Raw genomic sequence first — 17704 nt, 5'->3', positions numbered from 1 at the left:
CTTTGACATGTGACGGCTCTCCGTTGGGGTTTCACTTGTCTCAATCTGTAAAGGAAAAAATTTGGAGAAGGGAATATATTGATATTTTATCATTGCTCCCTTCTGCCAAAGAACCTTTTAAAAGTGAGAAGAAAGCGTTTGAAAAAGAGGAAGAAAGGAAAAGGATTGCGCCAAGATCTTTTAATAATTGGTTGCAAGCCTTTTTTATTTACGCTTCTGTGTTTTGTGCGAAACATCCACAGAGTTGTGTTGGTTTGTTTCAACATATGGATTCCATTTTAGAGGCTTACCGTAATTTTGGCGGCTTCGCATGGTTTACATATGATGAAACTTTTCGCCAGAAGTTAGCAGTACACACTAATATGAATTGGAGTTCTAAAGATGTGGATCTTTGGCTTAGCTTGATGTTGCCACAGAAAAGTGGTTTTCAAGCTAGGCCAATTAATTCAATGGTGTCTGGTGCTGTTAGTAAAAAAGGTTTTTGCTTTGCATATAATGAATCGGCATGTAGATGGCTGAGCAATTGTAGATATAAACACGAATGTTCATTTTGTTCAGGTGCACACCCCATGTTTCGGTGTTTTAAAAAATCTAATCAGTCCATGTTACAAAATCAACCCAATAGAGATTTTTCAAAAAGCTCAGACACCAGTGAATTGGGTAAGAATGCTTCCATGGCTAGATTTGTTTCCAGACCGTCTAAAGGCGGAGTTAATCCTTAGAGGTTTTGTTTGTGGTTTTATGTTCCTAAATTTACTGGTAAGGGTTGTTTAGTTCATGATAATTTGCCTTCAGTTAATAAGCATTTAGATATTGTTGAATTTAGGATTCTGAAAGAATTGCAAGAAGGTAGGGTAGCTGGTCCTTTTCCTTTTCCACCTTTTTCTGACTTTAGGGTCTCTCCTTTGGGAATTGTTCCAAAGAAGAATCCTAATGAATTTAGACTGATTCATCATTTATCGTATCCGGCTAAAGAATCGTTGAATGATTGTTTGGATAAGGAAATAGCTTCTGTAGCCTATACATCCTTTGACGATGCAGTTTCTTTAATATGCTCAGTAGGGAAAGGGTGTTTTATGGCAAAGGCAGATATTAAAGCTGCATTTCGTTTGTTACCTGTGGATCCGGTAGGTTTTAATTCATTAGGTTTTCATTTTAATGGTCAATTTTTCTTTGATAAGTGTTTACCAATGGGGTTTTTTTGGTTTTCTTCATTCTTGAATTGGGTTGTTATTAAGGAGTTGAGTTCTGTTAATATTTTACATTATTTAGACGATTTCCTGTATGTTGGTTCTTTTAATGTTTGTTCTAGTTTATTAGAGGGTTTTACACAGATCTGCCAGTATTTTGGCATTCCTTTGGCACCAGAGAAATCAGTGGGTCCTTGTCAGATTATTGAATTTTTAGGTATTATAATTGATTCAGTGAATATGGAAGTCAGGTTACCTATTGAAAAGGTGGAGAAGGCAATAGTTTTGATTAGGAAAATTGTTTCTGTAAAGAAAGCTCAGCTACGAGATGTACAGAGTTTATTAGGTGTTTTGGCTTTTGCGTCAAGGGTCATTCCGGTGGGTCGGGTTTTTTCTAGGAGATTATATATGGCAACGAAAGGGTTAAAATCTCCTTATGCGCATGTTAGGATTACAAAAGTTCTTAAGGATGATTTAGCAGTGTGGGAAGAAATTTTTTTATTTTTTTTTTTGGTCTTTTTTAAATTTATTCTGTGGACATTCGTTGGAGAAATATGTCCTGAGGGCTTGGACCACCTCAGGAACAATGAAGAAAATGTTAATATACTTTTGTAACAAAAGCATACAATTTTCATGTGTGACACAGCAGGTGGTCTCTGGGCAGCATCAAGCGTTCTTGTGCTGAGAACCTGCTCAGTTATAAATTAGAAATTGGGCCTGGTATATGAGGAGTTAATGTATCCAAGTAGGTAGCACTTGCTGAATAAATATAAAGCAAGTGCGTCTCTTTTTTAAAAACGTTTTAGCATTTTGTTCGCCTCTAGTCGTCATCTACCGTGGGCTTTATGGTCACTCCTCGTCTTATCTGACCCCAGCCAATCAAACGCCAATGTTTCTCAACCCTTCTGCTAAGAGCGATTTTCTCTCCTACTTCCGTGCACACTGGATTTGTGAGCACAATTTTTCCTAAATCAGCTTTTACAGCACTGACACGACCTCCAGTGGACAAAGAACCAATGTTGACCATCAGAACTTCATTCTTAGACAGTTTTTGAACCTTTGCAGCCTTCTTATCCCCCTCTGTACGTACTCCAAGGAGACGTTGTAGAAGGAAGTAAGAGATTTCCAGCTCTGTGAATATTTCAGGCAACGCCCCAACTGCACCCAGTACCTGACCAACCATACGATCAGCACGACATAAAGTTGGGTCAATCTTGGTACCAACACCAATAAGGCCTCCAGGAGCAGCATATTGTAGATCATTGTGCTCAGAAAAGAGAGACACAATTTTAGAGAAGATAGGCTTGCACATGAGCTTTCCTTCACTGTCTTTAGAAACTATGCCAGGACGAACCTCTATTTCTTGACCAACCTTTAGTACACCTTTTATAATACTGCCTCCAGCTACACCACCTTTCAGATCATCAACCTCACATCCTGGCTTATTCACGTCAAAGGATCTGATGACGATAAGTCTCGGTTTAGATGTGAAGTCTCTTATAGGCACTGGGATTTTCTTTACAATATATTCACAAACGACTTCAATGTTATACTTCAGCTGAGCAGAGATTGGAATGATGGGTGCACCCTCAGCAACGGTACCTTGGACAAATGCAAGGATCTACTCATACTGTTCCTTGGCTTGACTTTCTTTAACCAAATCAATCTTATTTTGTAAAATAAGGATGTGCTTTAGCTTCATGATTTCAATGGCAGCCAGATGTTCGGAGGTCTGGGGCTGAGGACAGGATTCATTACCAGCTATCAACAATAAGGCAGCATCCATAACAGCTGCACCGTTCAGCATAGTTGCCATCAAAATATCGTGACCTGGGCAATCCACAAAAGACACATGCCTGACCAATTTAAAGTTGCCCTTCGTGTTGGGTATATCTGTAGGGAATTCATCAGGAGTGCTGCTGCCGCAGGAACGGTAGCATTCGGGGCGAGAACAGCTGGGGTCATCGAGTTTGTAGATCTTAGCATTGGCATATCCCAGCTTGATGGTGATATTTCTCTCAAGTTCGTTCTTAAATCGGACAGTGTGCACACCAGAAATTGCTTTTACTACGGTAGATTTGCCATGGGCTACATGACCAATGGTACCTATATTAATTGTGGCTTGTCTGCTGATAATTTCTGGTGAAAGGGGAGTCAACTTGGAGACATCCAGAGAAGTCAGGTCTTGCTTAGACAAGTCTACGAAGAATTTTTAACTCATTTTAATGGTCGTTGTGCTTGGCAAGAAGAGTTTCAAGAAGCAGGGGCTATAGGTTTATTTACTGATGCTTCAGGGTCATGGGGTTATGGTGCATTTTTAAATGGGCAGTGGTCTGCTGAACCATGGCCGGAGTGGTGGGTTAAGCTAGGTTTAAATAAGAATTTAGTGTTATTGGAGTTGTTTCCTATAGTAGTTTCTTTAGTAATTTGGGGTAATGTTTTTAGGAATAAAAGACTATTAGTTTTTTCGGATAATAAAGGAGTTTTATTTGCGATTAATTGCTTATCATCACATTCTGAGGTTGTTGTTAGATTATTACGTTATTTAGTTTATTGTTGTTTAGAATTGAATGTTTGGATAAAAGCTAAATATATTCCTAGTAGAGATAATGATATAGCTGATTCTCTTTCCCGCGCACAGTGGGAAAGATTCTTTTATCTAGTACCGCAGGCAGAGAAAGTGGGAATTCCGTGTCCAGAACGGGTTTGGAATCTTATCCGGAATTAATCAGCAAGTTTATTCAGAAGTCATTAGCACCCCGCACATGGGAAAGTTATTCATTGGCTTGGAAGAGGTGGTATCAATTTTGCTTAGTTAGGAATGTTTCGTGTTTCTTATTCGATTTAGATGTATTTTTTCAATTTCTCTGTTCATTATTAGATAAAGGTTTTGGCTATTCAGTTCTACACTTGACTGTTTCAGGGGTGTCATTCTTTTTTAAACTAGCTGGTTGTCAGTCATTTTCTAACCAATTTGTAGTGAAACAATTTTTGAAAGGGGTTAAAAGATCACTTAGAAGGATTGACTCCAGAAGACCAATCACTTTTGAGTTGCTTGGTTCTTTGGTGTCAGTATTGGAGAAGTGTACATTTTCAAAATTTGCGGCAATTCTTTTTAAAGTAGCTTTTGTGGTAAAAATTTTTGGGGCACTTCGGGTAGGAGAGCTAGCCGCGGCTAATAAAAGGTCGTTTTCACCACTGGAAGTTAGTGATATTAATTTGTTTAATAATTCAGTGGGAATTTTTATTAAAAAATCTAAAACAGATCAGCTTGCAAAAGGGTCATGGATCAGGTTAGCAATGTTAACTGAGTCACCATTGTGCCCGGTCAAGACGGTTAGTGATTATTTTGACGTTAGACCTCAGAGAGATGGTTCTTTTTTAATTCACGAAGATGGTTCAGTTTTGACAATATATCAATTTAATGCTATTTTGAAAAAGTGTCTGGTATTATTAAACTTATCTAAAGAAAATTATTCGTCTCATTCATTTCGGATTGGTGCGGCAACAGTTGCCGCTAGTTTGGGATTGAATGAGGCAGTAATTAAAAAAATTGGTCGCTGGGAATCTGACAGATTTAAGTTGTATATTAGACCTAATCTGGTGCTCTAATTTAATTTGATTTTTTTCAGGTCCAGAGCAAATGGTCGTATGGATTCTGGGCCATTCTTTCGTGTTTTGGGCAGAAAGAAGGGCTGCGGAGCGTAATTATTTGCAAAAAAGTTTTATTGGTGCTGTTTTTGTTTCCATTGTTTGGTTAGGTTTTAGAGGTTTGAAATGGTACCAAGTCATTCCGATACTGAAAAATGAATTGAGGTCATTACCACAGCCTGATGTATTAATAATTCATGCTGGGGGTAATGACTTGGGAAAAATTAAAACGTTGGATCTGATGGAGCACATGAAATCGGATCTGTTTCAGATTAAATCATTAATCCCGGAGGTAATTTTAATTTTTTCCGAAATTATACCAAGATTAATTTGGAAAGGTGATCAGTATGGTTTTATGGAGAAAATTAGAAAAAGGGTTAACAGAAGTTTAGAGAAATTTCTTCCTAGTCTAAATGGTTGGTCAATAAGGCATACCGAGCTTGAGGGTTTTATTGCAGGTCTATATCGGAATGATTTGGTCCATTTGTCGGATATAGGGCTGGATATTTTCAATTCAGGTCTACAAGATATGATTGATAAGGCCGTGGTTTTTAGGGGGGGACATGTGGGATAATTCCCTCATGTCTGGTGGGTTAGTCACCCAGCTTTGCTGGGGGGACAATTGTGGATTCAATGAATTTTAAATGAGTATTTATTTATTGGTTATTTATTTATTTAATTATTATGGTGATTTTATTAGTAATATTATATTTATGTAACCCTTAATAAAAGACCACGGCCAATTTCTACCACAATATTGTGTTGTGTTTATTTTAATCAGTTTAGAAGTTAAGTTTAGTTATTCAGTATAAGTAATTGCTCATATGGCACCATGATAGATATACTGTGTATGTATAATTTTTCTAATGTGTTCAGCATAGTATGCTCCCATAGATAAGAGGCTGTGTGGGCAGAGCAGCTACAAAGTGAAAGTAAAAATCCCAGCATGCATCACAGCAAGCATCTTCAGAGGAGTGGTCACATGACATCCCTGGCCAACTGTGATACCATAGTAACAACAGCACCTCAGGTGTCATTTCATCAAGTCAGCATCTGTCTGTCTATTTATCTATCTTCTATCTATTTCATATCTATCTATCTATCTATCTATCTATCTATCTATCTATCTATCTATCTTATATCTATCTTATATCTATCTTATATCTATCTATCTATCTATCTATCTATCTATCTATCTATCTATCTATCTATCTATCTATCTTATATCTATCTATCTATCTATCTATCTATCTCATAGCTATCAATTCAATTTTTGGGATACTGTCTTACATAAGGGCTCTTTTTATTTTTTGAACAATTGTCTTATGTAGGGTCTCATTTTTTGCGGAATGAGATGGCAGTTTAATTGGAACTATTTTGGGGGGCATATGCCTTTTTGATAGCTTGGTATTACACTTTTTGTGATGTAAGATGACAAAAAATTGCTTATTTTTCACCGTTTTCATATTATTCTTTTTTTACAGTGTTCACCTGAGGCGTTAGGTCATGTGATATTTTTATAGAGCAGGTTCTTACAGACGCGGCGATTCCTAATGTTTTTTTTGGTTTTGTTTTTACTTTAAAACAATAATAGCATTTTATAAAAAATAAAAAAAATAAAGTTTTAGTGTCTCCATAGTCTGAGAGCTATATTTTATCTATTTTTTGACCCAGACCCACTTGGTTCTTGTAGATCCAGTGGGTCTGATGCCTATATAATACATTATATAGTGTACTGTAGTGTACTGTGACTTTAAACACAGGCTCATCAAGCTGCTGCTGCCTTTAGCAGACGCCTGATCCAGCTTAGCTATACCATGGCAAGCCGAAAGCCTGTGAAGGCGTCAGGTTGCCATGGTAACCATCAGCGGCTGCCATAACAGAGCAGCCGCTGATGGGTGAGGGAGGGGGGGAGGGGCCCTCCCTCTGTGATCTTGTCAAGTATCGGGCAGCTGCAAAGGCACAGCAGCACCCGATGGGAGAGGGAGGGAGCTCCCTCACTGTTAACCCCTTTCATATCGCGGTCCCTATGGAAGGGGTTAAATGGTTCGGCCATACTGAAAATTAGAGAGGGAGAGGAGGGGGAGGATTGGGGAATTGCCCCCTAAGTACAAAAAAATACGGGGGCACATTGAGGGCTGCAGGGGGGAGGATCAGGGAATCACGTGTAGAACTGGTGCAAGGATTTTTGCCACCCTAGGCAAAAGCTAATTTTGCCGCCCCCTTGACTCTGCCTATTGACAACGCCATTTGACCCGCCCCTTTTTTGTCGGCCACCTATTTATACAGACTGTACCCTTCATTGTGGTAAGGCCACGTTTTCTCCCTCCAGCTACATACCATGTCATCCACAGATCCCCATCAGTGTCATCCACAGATCCCCATCAGTGTCATCCACAGATCCCCACAAGTGTCATCCACAGATCCCCACAAGTGTCATCCACAGATCCCCCATAAATGTCATCCACAGATCCCCCATAAGTGTCATCCACAGATCCCCCATAAGTCTCTTCCACCACAGATCCCCCTAAGCAGGGGCGTACATAGAAATCATTGGGTCCCATAGCAAGAATTTAGATTGGGCCCCCATGCCCGTTCCTGGTCTCCCCCACTATACGCCCTGGCTCCTCTCACTACCCTCCCTAACTTCTCGATCTGCCCCATCTCATGCAGCAGTATTTTGTTCTACAAGATGGCAGTACTCATGCCGGAAGCCAATAGACCCATTATAGTGAATGGGTTCTGGCGGTGTTCAGCATATTTTAACAAGAATCTGGGTCATTACATGATGTAATACCACCCAACTTTCCTGCTGTCCAGCATAGCACATGCGCAGAGACATGAGAAAAGTTTGAGGAAGTGAGTGCCCCCCTTCCCCCCATCATCTGTGTCATGCAGGACAGCTGGGAGACACTGACATTACTCGCTATGCTGCATGACACATGTGCAAAGACATGAGTCTCTGGGAAAGCTGAGTGAACCCCTCCCCCTGCCTTTCCATGTTCTTATTATCTGCATTTATGCCTTGCAGAAAATCAGAGTGACATTGCATGATTAGTGGCGACTCTAGGATCAATATATAGGGGGGGGGGGGGGGGACAGAAGATACACAGTCAAAAATGGGGGGGCACTAATAATTTTCACCAGCTAATCATACTACTGAAAAATACAATATACGTTATAGTTCATACACCATGCTGTACAGTATATATAGGATTATAATATATATTGTATAGCATGTTTATGAACAATACTGTATATTATACTGTGGCATGGTGTATGGATTATAATGTATATTGTATGGCATGGTATAAGGATTATAATGTATACTGTACATCAAATGTACATCAAATATAACCCCTGCGCCATGCTGTACAATAAACAGTATAAGCCCTACACAGTGTAGCGGTATACTGTATATTGTGTGGCACAGTGTAGCGGTATACTGTATATTGTGGGGCACAGTGTATGCTATATGTGTATAACAAACATACTCCACATGAAAACTTACAATTACTTGGCTTGACCTTGGTGATCTCTGATGCCACTTTAACACTTTGGCGGGGGGGCTAGGTGTAAGAAAATGCCGTCCCCTGGGCAGTATGGTTTTTGGGTTCTTCCTCTTCGGACTCTGTACAAGCTGTAACACATAAGAAGGGATGTTACACGTCTAGATCCATCTGCTCACTTACATCTATATTCGCTTCATGGAAAACTATGGAAACAATATAGTATAGGTTTCTACACAAATTGCAGATGCTGAGGCAAACAGCAGGGTGAATGTATGTTGCCCCATAACAACCAGATGCCGGTCCAGCCAAACCGAGGGACGGTCACGGACTGAAATGTCCCCGTCCCCATGGCTAGTTATCACATTACATGACCAGGCCCGGCAGCTGTTCCATCCTTTTCCTACTCTGTCTGTACTATCTGTATATTTTTTCATAGTGTAATACTGTTGAGGAGGCCCTGACAAAATCTTTTAGTCCTCCTCCTCCTGGATGGGCCCCTTCTAGGTCAGGGCCCCAAAGCAGCCGCTTTCCCTGCAGCTACGCCCCTGACGCCGGGATAATATAATTAAGGGGTATCAGGGTACATTGGGTGTAATATAACTGAGGAGGGCTATCAGACATTATAAAGGGGTAATATAGCTTACATTACCCCTGTATTACGTCCCCGATAGGATAGCACTCCTCAGTTATATTACCCCTGTATAATGCACCCTGATACCCCTTAGTTATATTATATAACTAAGGGATATCAGGGTACATTACACAGGGGTAATATAACTGAGGGGTATCAGGGTACATTATACAAGGGTAATATAACTGAGGAGGGCTATCATGGGACATTATACAGGGGTAATGTAAGCTATATTACCACCATATAATGCCTATATAGGCCTACTGAGTTATATTACCCCTGTATAATAATGTACCCTGATACCTCTTAGTTATATGACCCGTTGGGATCATATAACTAAGGGGTATCCGGGTACATAATTATACAAGGGTAATATAAGTTACTCAGGAGGCCTATCAGGCATTATACGGTGGTAATATAAGTTATATTACCCCCTGTATAATGTACCCTGATACCCCTTGGTTATATTACCCCCTGTATAATGTACCCTGATTACCCTCAGTTATATAACTGAGGGGTATCAGGGGACATTATGGGTAATATTATAACTAAGGGGTATCAGGGTACATTATACAAGGGTAATATAACTGAGGAGGACTCAGTGCTATCAGGGGACATTATACAGGGGTCCTTAGTTATATTACCCCTGTATAATGTACCCTGATACCCCTTGGTTATATTACCCCCTGTATAATGTACCCTGATTACCCTCAGTTATATAACTGAGGGGTATCAGGGGACATTATGGGTAATATTATAACTAAGGGGTATCAGGGTACATTATACAAGGGTAATATAACTGAGGAGGACTCAGTGCTATCAGGGGACATTATACAGGGGTCCTTAGTTATATTACCCCTGTATAATGTACCCTGATACCCCTAAGTTATAGGGGTATCAGGGTTGAGGAGGGGTTGGGCGCAAGCAGGCAGGCCATGAGGCGAGGTAGTGGGGGTACATACTTTTTTAAAAACTTTTTATTCTTACTTTGTTTTCTCTAGGGCCGGGGCCGGCCAGGCAGAGTTGGGAAGTTGCTAAACACAGTCACAGTCAGTAGTCCTCCTCTCCTGTCCGACAGTCTGAAGCTGGGGCCTGGGCTAGACAGTGGGCACAGACAGAGACAGGCTCACTAAGTCACTAGACTAGCAGCAGACGCAGAAGATGAAGCAAAAGTTCGCGCGGGCGGGCAGGCACGCAGCTTTACGTGGTGACGTCAACTCGTCTCTGCGGCTGCCGCACTCCCAGCCTGGGGCTCGCCCTGCACGCTCTGCCTCCGCTGGGTCCGAACGCCGCCCCCACCCCCATCTGTCATGTGACTCATGTCTGTATATCTGTGTTGTCTGTAGTGTGTACTTGAATCACTGAGTCACACAGTAGTGCAGGCGGCCGGCCGGGCGCAGCAGCGATTAGCGAATCAGCGGGGTGGGCACCCGGGGGGGGGCAAGGAATGACCGGGGGCTGGGAAATTGCCCCCCCTTGCCACCCTGTAGCGACGCCACTGTGCATGATGTAATTGCACCCAGCTTTTCTGCTGTCCTGCATGGCACATGTGGAGAGACATGAGAATAGTCTGAGAAAGCTGAGTAACACAACTCCCACCTCCCCTCATATCTTCTCATGCCTCTGCACTTGTGCCATGCAGGACATCAGGAAAGCTGAGTCACATTACATAATAGCACCCAGCTTTCCTCCTGTTCTGAATTGCATATGTGCAGAGGAATAGCCTGGGAAAGCTGAGTGACTTTCCCCCCCCCCTCCCCATACACCTCTGCACTGTCCTCAAGTCATTTACAGCTGAGTGACTCCCCACCCCACCTCTGCACTGTCCTCAAGTCACTTACTTCATTACTGGTGGGGTTGTGGCAAGGAGGCGGGGCTAGGAGCGGGAGGCGGGGCTAGGAAGCGGCAGACAGTTCTGAAGATAGACGGGGGCGGAGATTCTCCTCTAATTTATTCACTTCACTGGCAGAAGTGAAGTGAATAAATTAGCTAGGAAGCGGTGCTGCTGGCCGGGTATGGAGGCACATTGAGGGCTGCAGGTGGGGAAAGGACATTATATCTACATTTTAAAATGTTCTGATCTCCACAGTCACGAACTGTGGAGATCAGAACCTTTCCTCTGTGCACTCTGTGGCAAGCTGGGCATGCTATGGCAGGGGCAGTCTGGGCATGCGCTGCAATGCGATGTGGAAAAGCAGCGCATGCTCAGTTACACAGTAGGCATGGACGGAGCTTCTCCATGTCGCGTGCAGCCATGGACGGACTGGCTGCACATAAGAGCGGAGCTCAGGGGGTGTGGCTTCAGATTGTTGAAAAAATAGGCATATTTACTTAAAGAGATATATTAGGAAATATCCTTTTTCCCTGCCTCCCACACAGTTGCAGAAAATACATGGAGAGTGGCCAACCCCTTTAAGCAAGTCCGGGTGTGATGCGTTTTTCACTGATAGCTGCTAGGAGATGTTGTTTGTAAACCTTCAGTTTTTTATCACGCGCGTGAAAAACGCATCAAAACGCATTGCACCCGCGAGGAAAAAAATCAACAACTGAACGCAATCGCAGACAAAACTGACTGAACTTGCTTGAAAAATGGTGGAGTTTCGCTGAACGCACCCTGATCCAATCCGCCACGCTCGTGTGAAAGAGGCCTTAGGCCTCTTTCACGCGAACGATACAGATTGTGTCAGGATGCGTTCAGGCTGCGTTCAGTGAAACTTGCACCATTTTGCAAGCAAGTTCAGTCAGTTTTGTCTGCAATTGTGATCAGTGTTTCCGTTTTTTCTGTGCAGGTGCAATCAGTTTTAATGCGTTTTTCACGCGCGATGATTTACAAACAACATCTCCTAGAAACCACCAGTGAAAAACGTATTGCATTCGTACTGCATCCGGATGCAATGCGTTTTTCACTGAAGCCCCATTTACTTCTATAGAGCCAGGTCTTCATGACAAAAGCAGAATATAGAACATGCTGAGATTTTTCCTGAACGCAGAAATGATGCGTGTAAAACAACTCTTATCTGCAGAAACCCATTGAAATGAATGAATCAGGATTCAGTGCTGGTGCTATGCCTTAGTCGCAATCTGCGACTTTTCCCAGCAGATCTAAAAAAGTGGGAGTGATGTTGGCGGAGAAGGGGACGGGCCGAGAGGCCTGTCTCATTCATCATTTTCTACGCCTGTTTTAGGTGTAGAAAATGGTCTGAATGTAAGCCAGCTAGGAAGGTGGCTTACATTTAGGCTGGGTTCAGACCTGAGCGTCTTTGATATGCGCGCTTAACGCGCGTTTTTGACGCGCGTTTTTTGCAATAGTAAACGCGCGTTTGACGCGCGTTTGTGTGATTGACTGCAATGTCCTATGGCCACAAACGCGCGTCAAAACGCCCCAAAGAAGCTCAAGTACTTGTTTGAGCGTAGGGCGTTTTACAGCGCGTTTTTCAGCGCTGTAAAACGCTCAAGTGAGAACCAGGGCCATAGGGAAGCATTGGTTTTCATGTGTTGAGCGTTTTACAGCGCGTTTGAACGCGCTGTAAAACGCTCAAGTGTGAACCCAGCCTTAGACTGGCAATGGATGTGCCGAAGTTATGTAGAGGACTGTGTCTCTTCAAAACTTTGGCGGATCCATCGCCAGATATAGGGGCTAAGACCGGGGCACACTTAGGCTACTTTCACATGAGCGAGTTTTCCGCGCGGATGCGTTGCGGGAGGTGAACACATTGCATCCGCACGGAATCCTGACCCATTCATTTCTATGGGGCTGTTCACATGAGCTGTGATTTTCACGCATCACTTGTTCGTTGCGTGAAAATCGCAGAATGCTCCTCTTTGTGCGTTTTTCACGTAACGCAAGCCCCATAGAAATGAATGGGGTTGCGTGAAAATCGCAAGCATCCGCAAGCAAGTGCGGATGCGGTGCGATTTTCACACATGGTTGCTAGGAGACGATCGGGATGGAGACCCGATCATTATTATTTTCCCTTATAACATGGTTATAAGGGGAAATAATAGCATTTCTTAATACAGAATGCAAAGTAAAACAGCGCTGGAGGGGTTAAAAAAAAAAAAATCATTTAACTCACCTTAATCCACTTGATCGCGATGTCGGCATCTCCTTCTGTCCCCTTTACTGAATAGGACCTGTGGTGAGCATTAATTATAGGTCAAGGACCTTTGATGACGTCACTCCGGTCATCACATGGTACGTCACATGATCTTTTACCATGGTGAATCACGAGATCAGATGAAGCCAGAAGGAGATGCCGGGTCGCGAACAAGTGGACTAAGGTGAGTTAAATTATTATTATTATTTTTTTAACCCCTCTAGCGCTATTTTAGTATGTTATAAGGGAAAATAATACTATTTACAGAACACCGATCCCAAGCCTGAACTTCTGTGAAGAAGTTCGGGTTTGGGTACCAAACACGCGCGATTTTTCTCACGCGAGTGCAAAACGCATTACAATGTTTTGCACTCGCGCGTAAAAATCGCGGGTGTTCCCGGAACGCACCCGCACATTTTCCCGCAACGCCCGTGTGAAAGAGGCCTTAGTCTACTTTCACACGGGCGAGTTTTCTGCGCGAGTGCTATGCGTGAGGTGATCCGGCCCTATTCATTTCAATGGGGCTGTGTACATGACCGTTGTTTTTCACGCATCGCTTCTGCGTTGCGTGAAAATCGCAGCATGTTCTATATTCTGCGTGTTCAGCATGTTCTATATTCTGCGTGTTCAGCATGTTCTATATTCGCAGACAAAACTGACTTAACTTGCTCTTAAAATGGTGCGAGTTTCACTGAACGCATCCTGAGCCAATCCGTCACGCTCGTGTTAACTCAGCCTTAACAAATTGGTGTAAAATATAAATGGCTTAGTTGCCCATAGCAACCAATCAGATTCCTTCTTTCATTTTCCATGCTTCGGCAGATCCATGGCCAGATATAGGGGTTATTAAGACCGGCGTCTAAAACGTCGGCATCTAAAACAGACCTAATAAGCGTGCCCCTATGTTCCTCTACTTGACCTTACTTGTACAGGATCACAGTGACATAAAGCTGTCAGTATGATCCTGTAGAAGTAAGGTCAAGCAGAGACACATAGGGGCACATTTATCAAACTGGTGTAAAGTAGAACTGGCTTAGTTGCCCATAGCAACCAATCAGATTACTTTCATTCTCCAAAGGAGCTGTCCAAAATGTAAAGAGGAATCTGATTGGCTGCTATGGGCAACTAAGCCAGTTCTACTTTACATCAGTTTGATAAACGACCCCCATAGCATTATAAATCAGTATAATGTGGTCAGCTCCTGCAAGTCCAGAACGGAGGATCACACTCACAGACGGAGCGTCATTCCCACAATGGAGTCACTCATGTCAAACAGCCCTTAGGCTACATTTATGACAAGGCCTGTCCCTTGTGCTGAAAATGGCAGTTTTTTACTGTTGTGGGAAGGAGGCTGGTGACAGACTGACTAGGACTGAAGGATGAAAACCCTATTATCAGCCATTTCAGGCTGGGGAGAAGCTGACTAGATTGGGGAATGCAATATTTTGCTACCCTGTTATATCAGCCTTTCCAAACTGAGGAAAAATTGGCTAACACAAGAGAACACCGGCTACTGCTCTCTGTCATCCGCTATTTCTGGGTAGGCCGAGGGTCATGGTAGGATAGGTGTATACATTTATTGGGGGTCATTTACTAACAGCTCTACAGCAGATTTTGGAGTAAAACGTTTCAAGGCCTCACTTTGCAACTTTTTAACTGTTACCGTGTCACAGGGCTTATTATACCGTCCTCGCCATTGCAAAGTGGTGGGGACCAAGCCATGGGACCCAGAAAATTCACTAACATTTACACCTGTTTCGGAAATCTACTCCAGTCATCATAAATTAGGCGCATCTATGAGAACTGACATCACATCACTGGTTCCATCTCTTGTACTAACAGAACAACATACAAGAGGTAGAGGTGGAGCCAGTGGTGCGATGAGGTATCAAGTCCTGCAGTGCCTTTGGTCACCGCTGGCGCCTCGGACAGGGCGCTGAGGACTGGCGCTGCATTCTGGATGGGGGTCCTGGGCAATTGCTTTTGCCCCCCTCACCCCCAATCCTAGAAGAATGCATCATTTTCAGTAAAAAAAATGTCCTTATGTTTTATATGAAATGTACATTATGAAGTAACTCTTTATTAGTGGGAAAAAACACAGTATACCACTATAGTGATTTATCCTTTAATCACTACACTACTCTTGTATCTTAAAATCTCTTTAACATCTGAAGTGCTTATTCACATGTCCGTGATGAGCCCGTAACAAGAAGCCACTGTTTCAACTGTGAAGATGTTGGTCCATGTGTCTGTTTGTAGCTTTCCAAGGGCCATCCGTATTCCACATGCACACCAAGTAGTGCATGTCTCCGTGATTTTTTTACTGACCCACAGTGAGTAATAAGTATTTATGTGTGAGCAAACACGTTCAAATCAATGGGTACGTGTGCAGTATGAGGAAAATACAGACAGTGAAAAATGGAAATGTGGACGAGGACTTAGAAGGTGTGCAGAACACATTGTAAGACTATACATTTGCTGTTTTTCATGTGGTTGTTGCCACACAATCAAACAGTCCCATGTAAATATATCCTTACATAAGGAACATGTCAGCATGGTGGAAGGAAGAAACTTATCCAAACTGGAGAAAGTCTGGACGCCTTGTGCCTTATGAAAACCATACAAAGTTCAACTGATCCTTACCTACTACTTTAGGGTGAACTGTGAGTCTGGGATTATTAACTGAAGATCTTACAGACATGGAGATGATGCTGGCGTTGACTGAGAGCTAAAATGACATGTCTGATGGCAAGTAAAATGGCCGCCACAAATGAACTGCTGCAGCAGTTGCCGGACACATCACGATGCCTTAACGTTCCATCAGCTGTGATGTCTGTAGCTGAGGGGAGTAGTCTATGATGTCTAGAGAGAAGACCAGAAAGGGGGGCTCAGCAATATATGCTACAGAAATTCATTATTTTCATTGAGATGAAAGCACATCCTTATGTTTTATTATCTGAAATATACATTATGATGCAACTCTGTATTAGAAGAAGAAATCACAGTATACCACTATAACGATTTACCTCAGAATCACTACTCTACTATTGTATATTAAAATCTCTTAACATCTGAAGGGCTTAGTCCTTATTTACGCATCTGAGCAATGGTCACCAAAAACCACTGATCAAACATGAATGCAATCAATTTTCTGTCAGTGGTTCTCCCATCCCATAGATATCAATGAGCGTTTGCTCAAAAATACTTACCTAAGTAGTCCATTTTAGGGCTCATGCACGCGACCGTATGTTTGGTCCATATCAAATCCACATTTTTTGCGGATCGGATGAGAACAGATTCATTTCAATGGGGACAGAGTCATTTCAATGGGACTGCAAAAGATGCGAACAGCACACCATATGCTGTCCACATCCGCCTGTCCATTCTGGGGCCATGAAGAAAAGATGGACGATGTCCTATTCTTAGCTGTTTTGCGGACAAGTATAGGACATTTCTATTGATGTGAAAGAGAAAATGGCAGCATGCACACGGCTGGGAACCGTGTTTTGCAGATCCGCAATTTGAGGACCGCAAAAACACTAACGTCTATGTGCCTGAGTCCATATCTGTTGTTTTTCCACTGACCCACATTCAGTGGAAAAACAAGGATGTGTGAACAAAAACCTTAAAATCAATGGATACCTCCCAGCATGCATATCTGCTCTGCTCTTCTCAGAACTCTCATAGAAATAAATGGAACATGCTGGGAATTGTAGTTTCACAACAGCTGGAGTGCCGAAGGTTGCTGTCCCCAGTCTCTGAGATAAATTCTGACATGGATGAATGCAAAAGTGTCAGATATGTTGCAGATTTTCAGGGCGGAGTCTATAGTAAATATCGACAGTTTATAGTACACTACCTGTGGATGGGGTGTTCAAAATCCTATGCACATTAACCTGTTCCGGACATAGGGCGTACAGGTATGCCCTGATGTCCCGGTACTTAAGGACACAGGGCGTACCGGTACGTCCTATGTATTGAGCAGGCACCTGGGAACAATGCGCCGGGGGGTCCTGTGACCCCCCCGTGTAGGCGATCGCAGCAAACCGCAGGTCAATTCAGACCTGCGATTTGCTGCGTTTCCAGGTTATTTGGGTCTCTGGGGACCCGATAAACCAGAACAGGATGGTGATCGGTGGTGTGATAATACACCACCAATCACCATCCTCCGATTCTGAGAGGTGATGGTGACATCACCTCTCAGGATCGGCTATCATTGGCTACAGGGGCTGGCGGGCCATTCAAATTATCGCAGCACTCCTCTCCTCTTCCTTTTGTGTCTGGAAGCCGAGGGGAGAGGAGCGCTGCATCGGATCTCCAGACAGCACCCTCATCTGTTCAGAGCTCAGGATCTAGGGACCGTCAGCCAGCACCCCATCTTTGCCCCAGCACCCCCATATGTGCACCCAGGTATTTAGGGAAAGGTTAGGTTAGGCAGGGATAATTAGGGAAAGTTAGTGGAAGAAAAAAAAAAGTTTCTGATTGCATCACCCTAAATCGGGTGTCTGGGGTCTGCAGCACAGCTGTGTGACTCTAGACCCTCAAGGGGTGCTGCAGCTTGCCCACCTGCCCCCCTCCACCCCCCACAACTTTTTTGGGGGCGCAACCATTATTTTTATTTTT

The 17704-nt window shown here is 43.0% G+C and overlaps 2 protein-coding genes across 2 annotated transcripts; both read right to left on the bottom strand.

The window, feature by feature from the left end:
- Nucleotides 1–1980: 1980 nt before the first annotated feature.
- LOC120994992 (eukaryotic translation initiation factor 2 subunit 3-like) lies at nt 1981–2578 on the bottom strand. Its single transcript, XM_040423923.1, has one exon. It carries the CDS (start codon nt 2500–2502, stop codon nt 2011–2013), a length of 492 nt encoding a protein of 163 aa, XP_040279857.1. The 5' UTR covers nt 2503–2578; the 3' UTR covers nt 1981–2010.
- Nucleotides 2011–16315, bottom strand: LOC120993700 (eukaryotic translation initiation factor 2 subunit 3-like). Its single transcript, XM_040422174.1, has 2 exons — nt 16291–16315; nt 2011–3389 (listed from the first exon to the last, which is right to left on the bottom strand). Exons 1-2 carry the CDS (start codon nt 16313–16315, stop codon nt 2812–2814), a joined length of 603 nt encoding a protein of 200 aa, XP_040278108.1. The 3' UTR covers nt 2011–2811.
- Between the last annotated feature and the right edge of the window lie 1389 nt (nt 16316–17704).

This window comes from Bufo bufo, chromosome 3 (genome assembly GCF_905171765.1).
Source record: "Bufo bufo chromosome 3, aBufBuf1.1, whole genome shotgun sequence".
Classification (NCBI taxonomy): domain Eukaryota; kingdom Metazoa; phylum Chordata; class Amphibia; order Anura; family Bufonidae; genus Bufo; species Bufo bufo.
The sequence above is the reverse complement of the archived record's forward strand: the minus strand, read 5'-3'. Positions and strand labels throughout refer to the sequence as shown.